Source organism: Mugil cephalus, chromosome 5 (genome assembly GCF_022458985.1).
Source record: "Mugil cephalus isolate CIBA_MC_2020 chromosome 5, CIBA_Mcephalus_1.1, whole genome shotgun sequence".
Classification (NCBI taxonomy): Eukaryota; Metazoa; Chordata; class Actinopteri; order Mugiliformes; family Mugilidae; genus Mugil; species Mugil cephalus.
The window spans coordinates 12,174,631-12,190,488 of record NC_061774.1 but is presented as its reverse complement, the minus strand read 5'-3'; the positions used below and the strand labels follow the sequence as shown (position 1 = coordinate 12,190,488).

The 15,858-nt window shown below is 41.7% G+C and overlaps 3 protein-coding genes and 1 pseudogene across 12 annotated transcripts in view; all 4 read left to right on the top strand.

Moving 5' to 3' along the window:
- The window catches only part of LOC125008080 (protocadherin gamma-A11-like), a 191,503-nt gene that overhangs the window by 40,426 nt on the left and 135,219 nt on the right, over positions 1-15,858 (top strand). For 2 of the 10 annotated variants that reach the window (XM_047585139.1, XM_047585125.1), the window contains exon 1: positions 10,135-12,746. The exons of 6 other annotated variants lie outside the window; for them this stretch is intronic. In XM_047585139.1, coding sequence (XP_047441095.1) covers positions 10,320-12,746 — 2,427 coding nt within the window. In that variant the 5' untranslated portion in view covers positions 10,135-10,319. Of the gene's footprint in view, positions 1-10,134; positions 12,747-12,793; positions 15,855-15,858 lie in introns of those variants that run through there. 2 more of the 10 variants (XM_047585124.1, XM_047585133.1) reach the window with 2 other exon arrangements.
- Positions 2-3,083, top strand: LOC125008100 (protocadherin gamma-A3-like). Its single transcript, XM_047585169.1, has one exon. It carries the CDS (start codon positions 651-653, stop codon positions 3,081-3,083), a length of 2,433 nt encoding a protein of 810 aa, XP_047441125.1. The 5' UTR covers positions 2-650.
- LOC125008101 lies at positions 3,650-6,459 on the top strand (annotated as a pseudogene).
- On the top strand, positions 6,778-9,816 carry LOC125008087 (protocadherin gamma-A11-like). The gene has a single exon (XM_047585158.1). It carries the CDS (start codon positions 7,128-7,130, stop codon positions 9,618-9,620), a length of 2,493 nt encoding a protein of 830 aa, XP_047441114.1. The 5' UTR covers positions 6,778-7,127; the 3' UTR covers positions 9,621-9,816.

Below are 15,858 nucleotides of genomic sequence, written 5' to 3'. Positions count from 1 at the left end.
AAATCTGCCACACATGTCTTCAGTTCTGCTTTGTATGTTCTCTGAATGAATTTCACACAATAATGTGTCACTTAACGCGTTTCATATGGCAACATTACATGTTGCATAGCAATAAATATTTAATTGATTTAAATATTAGCTGTAAATCATTTAGTCATCACGATCTGCTGCCTCGAAACTGTTTCATTTAACAAAAAAAAAAACAAACAAACAAAAAAAAAACAAAAAACAGACAAGTGATTGCTTTCGTGTCCGAATGTTTTTCATTCACTTCGTTACAATTCACTGTGATGTGAAAATGTGTGCTTTGGCTCACCATCTTGATAATTAGACACGCCAAAAAAACAGACGTGTTACTTGTCAGTTGTGGTGTGTTGGTGATGCAGCCTTGGGCTGACTAGATGTTCACATCTCAGACTCTAAGGGACGCTGTTGGTCAGCAAAACATTTTCTTTTATTCAGCCCAACCCATGAGTGACGATAGAGAAGAAGGCTCTCTGTGTTTGTCGAGGTTTGTGACGAATGCAGTCTCACAGATTCTAGTGAAAAGGCTGAAGACTTTTTAACATATAACCGTAAAACCGATTGTTTTTTTGTTTGTTTGTTTTTTAAATCAACATATCAATCAAATTAATCCTATTTTTTTAGTGATGTCTGTGAAAAGGGAATTATTTTGTGGACATCAACGGCAAATGGGACTGATTATTTTGCTGCTTCATGTGTTCACCATGGTGGGTGGACAAATCCGTTATTCTATACCGGAGGAGATGAAGACAGGATCTGTTATCGGTAATGTAGCGCAAGATCTCGGTTTGGATCTGAAAAGGCTTCGCTCTGGGAGGGCCCGCATCGTGACCGGAGAAAACGTTCACTACACCGAGCTAAAGACAGACAAAGGGATTCTAGTTGTGAACGAGAGAATAGACCGAGAGCAGCTTTGCGGAGACGTAACGCCGTGTAGCTTCAGCTTTGAGGTGATTTTAGAAAATCCCATGGAACTGCACAGAATAACAGTTGAGGTTTTGGATATTAACGATCACGCTCCTGTCTTTCCAAACAAAGATAAACCTATCAGTTTTGAGATAAGTGAATCCGCTGTTGTCGGAGTTCAGTTTCCACTGCAGAGTGCGGAGGATCTAGATGTAGGCCAGAACGCGTTGCAAGATTATATTTTATCAGCAAACGATCATTTTATATTAAAGCAACATTCAAATCCAGACGGAGGTAAATATGTTGAGATGGTGCTGCAGAAGCCTTTAGACAGAGAGCGAGACCCACGATTGTCCTTAAAACTAATCGCAGTTGACGGAGGGACACCACAGAGATCTGGTACAGTTACTATAGACGTGACGGTGTTAGATGCCAACGACAATATTCCAATTTTTAACAAATCCGTTTACAAAGCCTCTGTTTTGGAAAATATAATGAAAGGCACAAGCATCATTACAGTAAATGCTACAGATGCTGACAGCGGTTCCAATGGAAAGATTACATATAGGTTGTCTAAAATGAAAGGAAGTGCAGCAGATCTCTTCAGCATTGATGAAAACAAAGGAATAATTCATGTTTCTGGTCAGATAGATTATGAAAGGGACATAAAATACGAAGTGAGAGTGGAGGCAAAAGATCAGGGTGGCTTGATTGGAACAAGTAAGGTTATCATTGAGGTGATTGACGTCAACGACAATGCACCAGTTATAAATGTCATGTCGTTTTCAAGCTCAGTATCCGAGAATGCACCTCCCGGTACTACGATTGCTATTTTAAATGTAAAAGATGCAGATTCTGAGAGAAATGGTCAAATTAAATGTTCTATAGAGGGCAAGCCCCCTTTCAAAATTGAGTCATCTTTAACAGACTATTACAATTTGATCTCAAATCAACAGTTTGATCGAGAATCTGTGTCAGAATATAACATTACAATAACTGCCACCGATTTTGGGTCTCCCCCTCTGTCGAGCTCAACAAAATTACATCTTAAAATCTCTGACATCAATGACAATGCACCAGTGTTTGATAAAAGCAGCTACTCTGCTTATATTCCTGAGAATAATTCCCCTGGGTTTTCTATATTTTCAGTCAGCGCAAGGGACTCTGATTCAAATCAAAATGCCAGAATCTCGTATCTTTTAGAGGACACACAAGTAAATGGTAGTCCAGTTTCTACTTATGTGTCTTTAAACTCTGAAACTGGAGTTGTTAGTGCTGTTCGCTCCTTTGATTATGAACAGATCAAACAGCTAATTTTAGTTGTCAGAGCGCAGGATGGAGGCTCTCCTCCACTCAGTAGCAATGTGTCAGTGAAAATAATGATCCAGGACCAGAACGACAACCCTCCTCAGGTTCTGTATCCAGTCCAGACTGGTGGCTCTCTGGTGGCTGAGATGGTTCCTCGTTCAGCAGATGTGGGCTATCTGGTGACTAAAGTGGTGGCTGTTGACGTGGACTCTGGACAGAATGCCTGGCTCTCCTATAAACTACAGAAAACCACAGACAGGGCACTGTTTGAAGTGGGCTTACAGAATGGAGAAATCAGAACTATCCGCCAAGTGACTGATAAAGATGCTGTGAAACAAAGACTGATTGTTATAGTGGAGGACAACGGGCAGCCCTCTCGTTCAGCTACAGTCATTCTTAACGTGGCGGTGGCGGACAGCTTCCCTGAAGTGCTGTCGGAGTTCACTGACTTTCCACACGACAAGGAGTACAATGACAACCTGACTTTTTACTTAGTGTTGGCTCTGGCTGTAGTTTCCTTCCTCTTCATCACGTGTTTAGTGGTTATCATCTCAGTAAAGATCTACAGGTGGAGACAGTCTCGCATCCTGTATCACTCCAACCTCCCTGTGATTCCATATTATCCACCACGTTACTCAGAGACTTTGGGGACAGGGACTCTCCAACACGTCTACAATCATGAGATGTGCAGGACGACTGACTCCAGAAAGAGTGACTGTAAATTCGGCAGAGCTGGTAGTCAGAACGTGTTGATAATGGACCCCAGTTTAACAGAAACAATGCAGCGGATACAGAGTGAGAAGAGCATCCTGGATGAACCAGACTCTCCGTTAGAGGTCAGTTGAACAATATGTTTTGATCATTTACTTGATTTCTTCATTAATTTTCATTCATGAAACTACTGCACGGAATCTCTTAATTGTCCCCTCCACGTACAGTGTTCCTGTGTGGTCGAGTTGATAGACACACTCAAAGAGGAATCTGCGTTTCGTGACTTAGTGCTTACTGGTGAAGTGTAGTTCAAACTTCATATACTAGTGTAAAACATACTGCCAATTATTTTATTTTGTTTTCATGTTTTCCTAGCATGTCCAAATCCTACATCAGTATGTTTTTTCTTTATATTTGTTTTTCATACCCGTGTAGGAGTGCATTTTTTTTCCAAATGCTAGAAAATTAAATTTGTTGGTTTGGTGACTGTGGTATGTCGCTTGAAATTGAACGTTTACAAAATATGTTACTATTCTTTAAGTACTGAGGTGAAATATGTTTTGTCTTTTAAACTCACCGATTTTTTTTATTTTTTTTTTAAGTTATCTGAATATGAAGTAATAAACCATAACACAAACCTTTTAAACTTTACTGCATTTTAGTGTCACTGATGTGATAGAGGCTTTATTTGATTTTCACCATTTAGACTGTAAGGGACGCTGTTGGTCAGCAAAACATTTTCTATGTTGCGTCGTCGTTCAGCCCAACCCCATGAGTGACGATACAGAGAAGAAGGTTCTCTGTGTTTGTCGAGGTCTGTAGTGAACACGGACTAACAGACTTGTCCATACATTCTTAGATGAATTTCAGATGTAAGCAGAACCCGCATATACCAGGACCTTTTCTATCGATACCTTTTTACATACGTATCTTTTTCTTCGGCTTTGCTTTTGGTCGTGGCGACTCTAAGATTTGTAACCAACATGCCTGTAAAATGGGGATTATTTTGTGGACATCGACGGCAAATAGGACTACTTCTTTTTCTGCTTCATGTGTTCCACATGGTGGATGGACAAATCCGTTATTCTATACCGGAGGAGATGAAGAAAGGATCTGTTATCGGTAATGTAGCGCAAGATCTCGGTTTGGATCTGAAGAGGCTTCGCTCTGGGAGGGCCCGCATCGTGACCGGAGAAAACGTTCAGTACACCGAGCTAAAGACAGACAAAGGGATTCTAGTTGTGAACGAGAGAATAGATCGAGAACAGCTTTGTCGAGACGTAACGCCGTGTAGCTTCAGCTTTGAGGTGATTTTAGAAAATCCAATCGAACTGCACAGAATAACGGTTGAGGTTTTGGATATTAACGATCACGCTCCTGTCTTTCCAAACAAAGATAAACCTATCAGTTTTGAGATAAGCGAATTGGCTGCTGTCGGAGTTCAGTTTCCACTGCAGAGTGCGGAGGATCTAGATGTAGGCCAGAACGCGTTGCAAGATTATATTTTATCAGCAAACGATCATTTTATATTAAAGCAACATTCAAATCCAGACGGAGGTAAATATGTTGAGATGGTGCTGCAGAAGCCTTTAGACAGAGAGCGAGACCCACGATTGTCCTTAAAACTAATCGCAGTTGACGGAGGGACACCACAGAGATCTGGTACAGTTACTATAGACGTGACGGTGTTAGATGCCAACGACAATATTCCAATTTTTAACAAATCCGTTTACAGAGCCTCTGTTTTGGAAAATATATTGAAAGGCACAAGCATCATTACAGTAAATGCTACAGATGCTGACAGCGGTTCCAATGGAGAGATTACATATAGCTTGTCTAAAATGAAAGGAAGTGCAGAAGATCTGTTCAGTATTGATGAAACTTCTGGAACAATTCATGTTTCTGGTCAGATAGATTATGAAAATGACAGAAAACACGAAGTTAGGGTAGAGGCAAAAGATCAGGGTGGCTTGATTGGAACCTGTAAGGTTATCATTGAGGTGATTGATGTCAATGACAATTCTCCAGCTATAAATGTCATGTCGTTTTCCAGCCCAGTTTCTGAGGATTCACATCCTGGTACAACTATAGCAGTTTTAAATATTAAAGATGCAGATTCTGAGAGAAATGGTCAATTTAAATGTTCTATAGAGGGAAAACTTCCCTTTAAAATAGAGTCATCTCTAACAAACTATTACAATTTGGTCTCAGATCAACAGTTTGATCGAGAATATGTGTCAGAATATAACATTACGATAACTGCCACAGATTTTGGGTCTCCTCCTCTGTCAAGCTCAACAAAATTGCATCTAAAAATCTCTGACGTCAATGACAATGCACCATTATTTGATAAAAGCAGCTACTCTGCTTATATTCCTGAAAATAATTCCCCTGGGTTTTCTATATTTTCAGTCAGTGCACGGGACTCTGATTGGAATCAAAATGCCAGAATCTCGTATCTTTTAGAGGACACAGAACTTAATGGTAGTCCAGTTTCTACTTACGTGTCTTTGAATTCTGAAAATGGAGTTGTTAGTGCTGTTCGCTCCTTTGATTACGAACAAATTAAGCAACTTCAGCTGGTAGTCAAAGCTCAGGATGGAGGCTCTCCTCCACTCAGTAGTAATGTGACAGTGAAAATAATGATCCAGGACCAGAACGACAACCCTCCTCAGGTTCTGTATCCAGTCCAGACTGGTGGCTCTCTGGTGGCTGAGATGGTTCCTCGTTCAGCAGATGTGGGCTATCTGGTGACTAAAGTGGTGGCTGTTGATGTGGACTCTGGACAGAATGCCTGGCTCTCCTATAAACTACAGAAAGCCCAGACAGGGCGCTGTTTGAAGTGGGCTTACAGAATGGAGAAATCAGAACTATCCGCCAAGTGACTGATAAAGATGCTGTGAAACAAAGACTGACTGTTATAGTGGAGGACAACGGGCAGCCCTCTCGTTCAGCTACAGTCATTCTTAACGTGGCGGTGGCGGACAGCTTCCCTGAAGTGCTGTCGGAGTTCACTGACTTTCCACACGACAAGGAGTATAATGATAACCTGACTTTTTACTTAGTGTTGGCTCTGGCTGTAGTTTCCTTCCTCTTCATCACGTGTTTAGTGGTTATCATATCAGTGAAGATCTACAGGTGGAGACAGTCTCGCAACTTGTATCACTCCAACCTCCCTGTGATTCCATATTATCCACCACGTTACTCAGACACTTTGGGGACAGGGACTCTCCAACACGTGTACAATTACGAGGTGTGCAGGACAACTGACTCCAGAAAGAGTGACTGTAAGTTCGGCAGAGCTGGTAGTCAGAACGTGTTGATAATGGACCCCAGTTCTACAGGAACGATGCAGCGGATGCAGAGTGAGAAGAGCATCCTAGATGAACCAGACTCTCCTCTAGAGGTCAGTTGAACAATGTGCTGTGATCATTTACTTAATTTATTTATTAAATTCGTCTAATGAAACTACTGCACCGAATTTCTTAATTATCAGCACCACGGACAGCGTCTCTGTGTGGCGCAGCTGATAGAAACACTCCTTTTAAAAACCTAAATGGAATCTTTGTGTTCACCCATTCATGACAGTGTGTCTAATATTAAATCTTAAATCTATTTTCCTTAGATATACATTTTCGTTTTAATCCATTGATTAGCTGGTTATTTTCTCCTTTTGGAAAGTGGTGTTGACCAATTTGTTGGCTTGCTTACTGTGGTGGGTCACTTTAAATTTTTATCTCATTAAAAAAATAAATAAAATGAAAACAAAATGTTGCCATTTCAACACTGACATAAAGCACCTTTAATCTTTGAAATTCGCTGATTTGCTGAACTTTGTATGACTGGGATCTCATACACTTATTCGACTTGACTGGATTTTAGTCTCACTGATGTGATAGAAACTTCATTTCATTTTCACCGTTTAGACTGTAAGTGACGCTGTTGGTAAGCAAAACATTTTCTGTGTTGCGTCGTCGTTCAGCCCAACCCCATGAGTGACGATACAGAGAAGAAAGTCACTCTGTGTTTGTCGAGGTTTGTGGTTAACACGGACGGACAGACTTGTGCAGATATTCTTAAAAGGATTTCACATGTAAGTAGAACACGGATGTACCAGGACCTATATTATCAATACGTTCACAGAATACGGATCTTTTTCTTCGGCTTTGCTTTTGGTCATGACGACTCTAAGATGTTTATCCTACATGCCTGTGAAATGGGGATTATTTTGTGGACATCGACGGCAAATGGGACTGATAATTTTGCTGCTTCATGTGTTCACCATGGTGGGTGGACAAATCCGTTATTCTATACCCGAGGAGATGAAGAAAGGATCTGTTATCGGTAATGTAGCGCAAGATCTCGGTTTGGATCTGAAACGGCTTCGCTCTGGGAGGGCCCGCATCGTGACCGGAGAAAACGTTCACTACACCGAGCTAAAGACAGACAAAGGGATTCTAGTTGTGAACGAGAGAATAGACCGAGAGCAGCTTTGCGGAGACGTAACGCCGTGTAGCTTCAGTTTTGAGGTGATTTTAGAAAATCCAATCGAACTGCACAGAATAACAGTTGAGGTTTTGGATATTAACGATCACGCTCCTGTCTTTCCAAACAAAGATAAACCTATCAGTTTTGAGATAAGTGAATCGGCCGCTGTCGGAGTTCAGTTTCCACTGCAGAGTGCGGAGGATCTAGATGTAGGCCAGAACGCGTTGCAAGATTATATTCTATCAACAAACGATAATTTTATATTAAAGCAACATTCAAATCCAGACGGAGGTAAATATGTTGAGATGGTGCTGCAGAAGCCTTTAGACAGAGAGCGAGACCCACGATTGTCCTTAAAACTAATCGCAGTTGACGGAGGGACACCACAGAGATCTGGTACAGTTAATATAGATGTTGTTGTATTAGATGTGAACGACAATGCTCCAGTTTTCCACCAGTCCGTGTACAAAGCCTCTCTGGTGGAAAACACAATTAAAGGTACAGGTATTATTACAGTAAATGCTACAGATGCTGACACTGGTACAAACGGACTCATTACTTACAGCTTGTCTAAAATGAAAGGAAGTGCAGCAGATATTTTCACTATTGATGAATCCACTGGAACACTTTATGTGTCTGGTCAAATAGACTTTGAAAAAAACAGAAAATATGAGGTAAGAGTGGAGGCCAAGGATCACGGCGGTCTAACAGGGACTAGTAAAGTTATATTTGATGTCATTGATGTAAATGACAATTCCCCAGTTTTAAATGTCATGTCATTTTCTAGTCCCCTGTCTGAGGATGCACCTCCTGGTACAACGATCGGGGTTTTAAACATAAAAGATGCAGATTCTGAGAGAAATGGTCAAATTAAATGTTCTATAGAGGGAAAACTTCCCTTTAAAATAGAGTCATCTCTGACAAACTATTACAATTTGGTCTCAGATCAACAGTTTGATCGAGAATCTGTGTCAGAATATAACATTACAATCACTGCCACCGATTTTGGGTCTCCTCCTCTGTCGAGCTCAACAAAATTGCATCTTAAAATCTCTGACATCAATGATAATGCACCAGTGTTTGATAAAAGCAGCTACTCTGCTTACATCTCAGAGAATAATTCCCCTGGGTTTTCTATATTTGCTGTCAGTGCATGGGACTCTGATTGGAATCAAAATGCCAGAATCTCGTATCTTTTAGAGGACACAGAAGTTAATGGTAGTCCAGTTTCTACTTATGTGTCTTTAAACTCTGAAACTGGAGTTGTTAGTGCTGTTCACTCCTTTGATTATGAACAGATCAAACAGGTAGTTTTCGTTGTCAGGGCTCAGGATGGAGGCTCTCCTCCACTCAGTAGCAATGTGACAGTGAAAATAATGATCCAGGACCAGAACGACAACCCTCCTCAGGTTCTGTATCCAGTCCAGACTGGTGGCTCTCTGGTGGCTGAGATGGTTCCTCGTTCGGCAGATGTGGGCTATCTGGTGACTAAAGTGGTGGCTGTTGATGTGGACTCTGGACAGAATGCCTGGCTCTCCTATAAACTACAGAAAGCCTCAGACAGGGCGCTGTTTGAAGTGGGCTTACAGAATGGAGAAATCAGAACTATCCGCCAAGTAACTGATAAAGATGCTGTGAAACAAAGACTGATTGTTATAGTGGAGGACAACGGGCAGCCCTCTCGTTCAGCTACAGTCATTCTTAACGTGGCGGTGGCGGACAGCTTCCCTGAAGTGCTGTCGGAGTTCACTGACTTTCCACATGACAAGGAGTACAATGACAACCTGACTTTTTACTTAGTGTTGGCTCTGGCTGTAGTTTCCTTTCTCTTCGTCACGTGTTTAGTGGTTATCATATCAGTGAAGATCTACAGGTGGAGACAGTCTCGCATCCTGTATCACTCCAACCTCCCTGTGATTCCATATTATCCACCACGTTACTCAGACACTTTGGGGACAGGGACTCTCCAACACGTGTACAATTACGAGGTGTGCAGGACGACTGACTCCAGAAAGAGTGACTGTAAGTTCGGCAGAGCTGGTAGTCAAAACGTGTTGATAATGGACCCCAGTTCTACAGGGACGATACAGCGGATGCAGAGTGAGAAGAGTATCCTGGATGAACCAGACTCTCCTCTAGAGGTGAGGTGCAGTAATTTACATCTATCCTCAATGTTGATCTGAACTGTACGGTTTGATTTTCAAGTAGACAGTTCATTTCAGAACCACACATTGGACAGCTCCTTCAACTGAAAGTGCCTCTTGATTCTTGAGAACCTTCTTCAAAACTTTGAAACAGCTACCTTCTATAAAACAATATCTTGCTACTACTAATAATGATAACAATAATAACAACAATAACGACAACAACAACAACAATGATAATAATAATAATAATAATAATAATAAAACCAACAACATTAACATACAAATTAAAGTCAGAATGTGTTACAACCATGAAGTTTTAAAAACAGTTCACTTTTTGTAGGCAATAGCGCTCATAATACACTCACAGAAACATATCTTGTTTGTTTTTTTTTTTGTTGTTGTTGTTTTTCTTGGATCTTGCTTTGCATACTGCACAGCTGTTTGGTGTTCAGGTTTTGGACTCTGAGGGACGCTGTTGATCAAGAAGAGTGTTTTTCGCCATTACATTTCCCTTTCAGTTCAGGGACGTTCTTTGTAAGATCCAGTTGAAGCAAGCAGAGGGGAGCATCGAGAAACATCTCTCTATCGGAAATTATATTTTGACTTTTGTCAGATTTTTTTTTTCTTTTTCTTTTCCTCAAAATACAAACGAAGGACAGCTGTTATTGTGCGTTGCTGAATCCAGACGGGAAGATTTTAGTTTTCCCTTTTTTTCTAAAAATTGCTCTTTCTAGTATGGCGTATCAGCAAATGCTCTGCAAATGGCGTTTGTTCTGCGGTACTCAGTGGGTTATGATTCTTCTGTTGCTTTACTGGGTTGAGATTGTTACTTCTCAGATTCGCTATTCGATACCAGAGGAGATGAAGAAAGGCTCCTTAATCGGTAATGTTGCTCAGGATCTCGGTTTGGATTTGAAAAGGCTTCGCTCTGGCAGGGCCCGTATCGTAACCGGGGAAAACATCCACTACACCGAGCTGAAGACAGACAAAGGGATTTTAGTGGTGAATGAGAGAATAGACCGAGAGCAGCTTTGCGGAGACACAACACCATGCAGTTTCAGCTTTGAGATGATTTTAGAAAACCCTGTAGAGCTGCACCCTATAACAATAGAAGTCTTGGATGTGAATGATCACTCCCCGGTATTCAAGAAAACGGATATTTTGTTAGACATCAGCGAATCCGCTAACCTTGGTGCGCGATTTGTGCTCGACAGTGCAGAGGATCGTGATGTCGGCGACAATGGACTGCAAAATTATGTTTTAACCCCAAACGACAATTTCGCTTTGAAGCAGCACATAAATCCAGACGGAAGTAAATATGCAGAGATGGTACTTCAGAAGCAATTGGACCGAGAGGATGTACCTCGTCTATCCTTAAAACTTATAGCAGTAGACGGTGGGAATCCACAGAAATCTGGCACGGTAAATATAGATATAAATGTTTTAGATGTGAATGACAATGCTCCCGTTTTCGGCCAGTCTGTTTATAAGGCCAGTGTCATAGAAAATGCAGCTGAGGGTACTCCTATCGTTACTGTTAATGCTAAAGACGCGGATAGTGGGTCAAATGGTTACATCACTTATTCGATTTCAAACGCAAAGAGCAATATAGCTGATTTGTTGACCATAGATCAATCCTCTGGTTTATTATATGTCTCGGGCCCAATAGATTTTGAAAAGGATAAGAAATATGAACTCAGGATTGATGCAAAAGATCAGGGGGGGTTGACAGATTCAAGTAAAGTGATAATTGAAGTGACTGACGTAAACGACAACGCCCCTTTAATAAGTGTCATGTCATTCACGAGTCCTGTGTCTGAGGATTCCCCTTCTGGTACAACTATTGGAATCATAAATGTAAAAGATCTCGATTCAGGTGATAATGGACAGGTAAATTGTAAAATTGAACACAATATGCCTTTCAAGATTAAATCTAATCTAAGAAATTACTACACTCTGGTAACAGATTCTGTTTTGGATCGTGAAAGTCTTTCAGAATATAATATTACTGTTGTTTCGACAGATGCTGGAATCCCTCCTCTCTTGGCAAAACGAACCTTTCATTTAAAGGTCTCCGATGTGAATGATAATGCTCCAGCATTTTCAGAGAGTATTTACATGGCATTAATTGCAGAAAATAATGCTCCAGGCATCTCTGTTCTCACTCTAAAAGCTAAAGATACAGATGAAAATCAAAATGCCCATATATCTTATATTCTAGAGGAGAGTAATATAGCTGGGTTGCCAATTTCTGGATATGTTTCTGTAAATGCAGAAAGCGGAGTTATACATGCTGTACGCTCATTTGATTATGAACAAATCAGACAGATAATTTTCATTGTCAGAGCTCAGGATGGAGGCTCTCCTCCACTCAGTAGCAATGTGACAGTGAAAATAATGATCCAGGACCAGAACGACAACCCTCCTCAGGTTCTGTATCCAGTCCAGACTGGTGGCTCTCTGGTGGCTGAGATGGTTCCTCGTTCAGCAGATGTGGGCTATCTGGTGACTAAAGTGGTGGCTGTTGATGTGGACTCTGGACAGAATGCCTGGCTCTCCTATAAACTACAGAAAGCCACAGACAGGGCGCTGTTTGAAGTGGGCTTACAGAATGGAGAAATCAGAACTATCCGCCAAGTGACTGATAAAGATGCTGTGAAACAAAGACTGACTGTTATAGTGGAGGACAACGGGCAGCCCTCTCGTTCAGCTACAGTCATTCTTAACGTGGCGGTGGCGGACAGCTTCCCTGAAGTGCTGTCGGAGTTCACTGACTTTCCACACGACAAGGAGTACAATGACAACCTGACTTTTTACTTAGTGTTGGCTCTGGCTGTAGTTTCCTTCCTCTTCATCACGTGTTTAGTGGTTATCATATCAGTGAAGATCTACAGGTGGAGACAGTCTCGCATCCTGTATCACTCCAACCTCCCTGTGATTCCATATTATCCACCACGTTACTCAGACACTTTGGGGACAGGGACTCTCCAACACGTGTACAATTACGAGGTGTGTAGGACAACTGACTCCAGAAAGAGTGACTGTAAGTTCGGCAGAGCTGGTAGTCAGAACGTGTTGATAATGGACCCCAGTTCTACAGGGACGATGCAGCGGATACAGAGTGAGAAGAGCATCCTGGATGAACCAGACTCTCCTCTTGAGGTTAGTTCAGTTTTATCACAAGTTAAAATAAAATCAACAATATTGCTAATGCAACAGTTTTATTTTTGATGTTCACATAAATGGTTATTCCCGACTTTCAGCACTTGTGAACATAGAATAATAATCGGGTGGCATGAAATTGGTTCCTTCTTATTTTTTTCTGCATTCTTGATGCTTCTTGTTTCAAAGACAGCGACAGTTCAGTTCTCTACATCATCTCCATCACCAATGCCCTTGTGGAACTCATTTTTTATTTCTAACAGCATGTTTGAGGGGTTGCTTTCCAGTTTTCCCATGGTTGTTGTTTCTGTTATTTACAGTCCAATTGATTTTGTCTTGTAAACTTTAAGCAAATAGTTGTCGGACGTGAGTACTCTATATTTACTTGAAATACAAACTTTGGCGTTAACTCTTAGTTTAACAAGTTCATGTTTTGAACTCTAAGTGACGCTGTTGGTCAGCAAAACTATTGGTGTGAGCGAACAGCCTTCCCCTCCCTCACTTAAATGTGAGAGTGGTGGTACTGTCCTTCGTTGCATGAAGAGGAGATTCATTTACGCGTTTTCTTTGGGATACAGGAGGACATAAACTGTACGTTGTAAGGTGAATTATAGTTTTTTTTTTTTCTTCAAGTGTGGACGTATACTTTATCAAGATCTGTTGTTTGCAATGGCAACCGGAGGACAGCTCTACCCAAGAAATGTAGGATGGCGTTTGTGTTTTATATGTCGATGGCAAATGGGATTTCTCTTTTTCCTTTCATTTATGACTGATCATACGGTTGGTCAAATTCGTTATTCCATCCCAGAGGAGATGAAGAGTCGCTCCATTATTGGCAACGTTGCCCAAGACCTCGGTCTGGATCTGAAAAGGCTCCGTTCTGGCCGTGCCCGTATCGTAAGCGGAGAGAACATTCAGTACATCGAGCTGAATGCAGACAAAGGGACTCTAGCCGTGAAGGAGAGAATAGACCGAGAGCAGCTTTGCGGGGACGTGACACCGTGCAGCCTCAGCTTCGAAATCATTTTAGAAAATCCAATCGAACTGCATCGCATCACTGTCGAAATTTTAGATATAAACGACAACGCCCCATTCTTTCCCAATAAAGACATCCAGTTCGAAACGAGTGAATCTGCGACCGTCGGGGCAAAATTTCCCGTTGAATGCGCAGTTGATCCTGACGTCGGACTGAATGCGTTACGAAATTATATCTTGTCCCCAAATAATTACTTTATTCTGAAACAACATGCGAATCCAGATGGCAGTAAATATGCTGAACTGGTTCTCCAGAAGTCACTAGACAGAGAGGAACACCCCAGTCTCTCCCTCAAAGTAATAGCTGTCGACGGTGGAAATCCACAAAGATCAGGTACGGTTAATATTAATGTATCAGTTCTAGACGCAAACGATAACGCCCCTGTCTTCAACCAGTCAATTTATAGGGCTGTGGTAGTTGAAAATGCTCCAAAGGGTACGTACATTACAACAGTGAACGCCACTGACGCGGATATTGGATCTAACAGCCAAGTCATTTTTAGTTTTTCAAAAGTAAAAGGCAATATTGTTAATATTTTCAGCATCGATGAAAACACAGGTGTCATAACAACTGCTGGGCTTATAGACTACGAAAAGGAGAAAAAATATGAGCTCAGGTTAGAGGCAAGGGATCGTGGTGGTTTGATTGGGACCAGTAAAGTTATCATTGAGGTTAGTGACGTCAATGACAATGTCCCAGTCCTTAATATCATGTCATTTTCCAATGTTGTAGCGGAAGATGCCCCTCTCGGAACGACAATAGCTGTTATCAACGTTAAGGACGCAGATTCAGAGAAAAATGGACAGATAAAATGTGCTATAGATAAAACACTTCCGTTTAAAATCCAGTCGTCATTAACCAGCTACTACAACCTTGTGCTGGATCAGCATTTTGATAGAGAGACTACTTCTGAATTCAATATTATAATAATAGCCACTGACTCGGGAGCTCCTCCTCTTTCCAGCTCCGTCACATTACAACTTAAAGTTTCTGATGTAAACGACAATGGCCCATTGTTCGATAAAAAGTCATACACTGCTTACGTTCACGAGAATAACTCACCCGGGGTACCTATAGCTACGGTGAGCGCGCAAGATGCTGACTGGAATCAAAACGCAAAAATTTCTTATTTCGTGGAAGAGACACGCGTAGGTGGTAATCCCGTGTCTGATTATGTGTCTATAAACTCTGACACTGGGGTTTTACATGCGGTCCGTTCGTTTGATTATGAACAAATTAAAGAAATTCATCTGACAGTGAAAGCGCAAGATGGAGGCTCTCCTCCACTCAGTAGCAACGTGACTATGAAAATAATGATCCAGGACCAGAACGACAACCCTCCTCAGGTTCTGTATCCAGTCCAGACTGGTGGCTCTCTGGTGGCTGAGATGGTTCCTCGTTCAGCAGATGTGGGCTATCTGGTGACTAAAGTGGTGGCTGTTGATGTGGACTCTGGACAGAATGCCTGGCTCTCCTATAAACTACAGAAAGCCTCAGACAGGGCACTGTTTGAAGTTGGCTTACAGAATGGAGAAATCAGAACTATCCGCCAAGTGACTGATAAAGATGCTGTGAAACAAAGACTGACTGTTATAGTGGAGGACAACGGGCAGCCCTCTCGTTCAGCTACAGTCATTATCAACGTGGCAGTGGCGGACAGCTTCCCTGAAGTGCTGTCGGAGTTCACCGACTTTTCACACGACAAGGAGTACAATGACAACCTGACTTTTTACTTAGTGTTGGCTCTGGCTGTAGTTTCCTTCCTCTTCATCACATGTTTAGTGGTTATTATATCAGTGAAGATCTACAGGTGGAGACAGTCTCGCATCCTGTATCACTCCAACCTCCCTGTGATTCCATATTATCCACCACGTTACTCAGACACTTTGGGGACAGGGACTCTCCAACATGTGTACAATTACGAGGTGTGCAGGACGACTGACTCCAGAAAGAGTGACATGAAATATATGCAGCCTATGAGTCAAAGTTTGGTGAATGTGGATGGAGATGGAACGGATACATCTCAAGTGGAAAAGCAGCTATTAGGCAACTGTTCTCAGGTGTCAACTTTGGTGA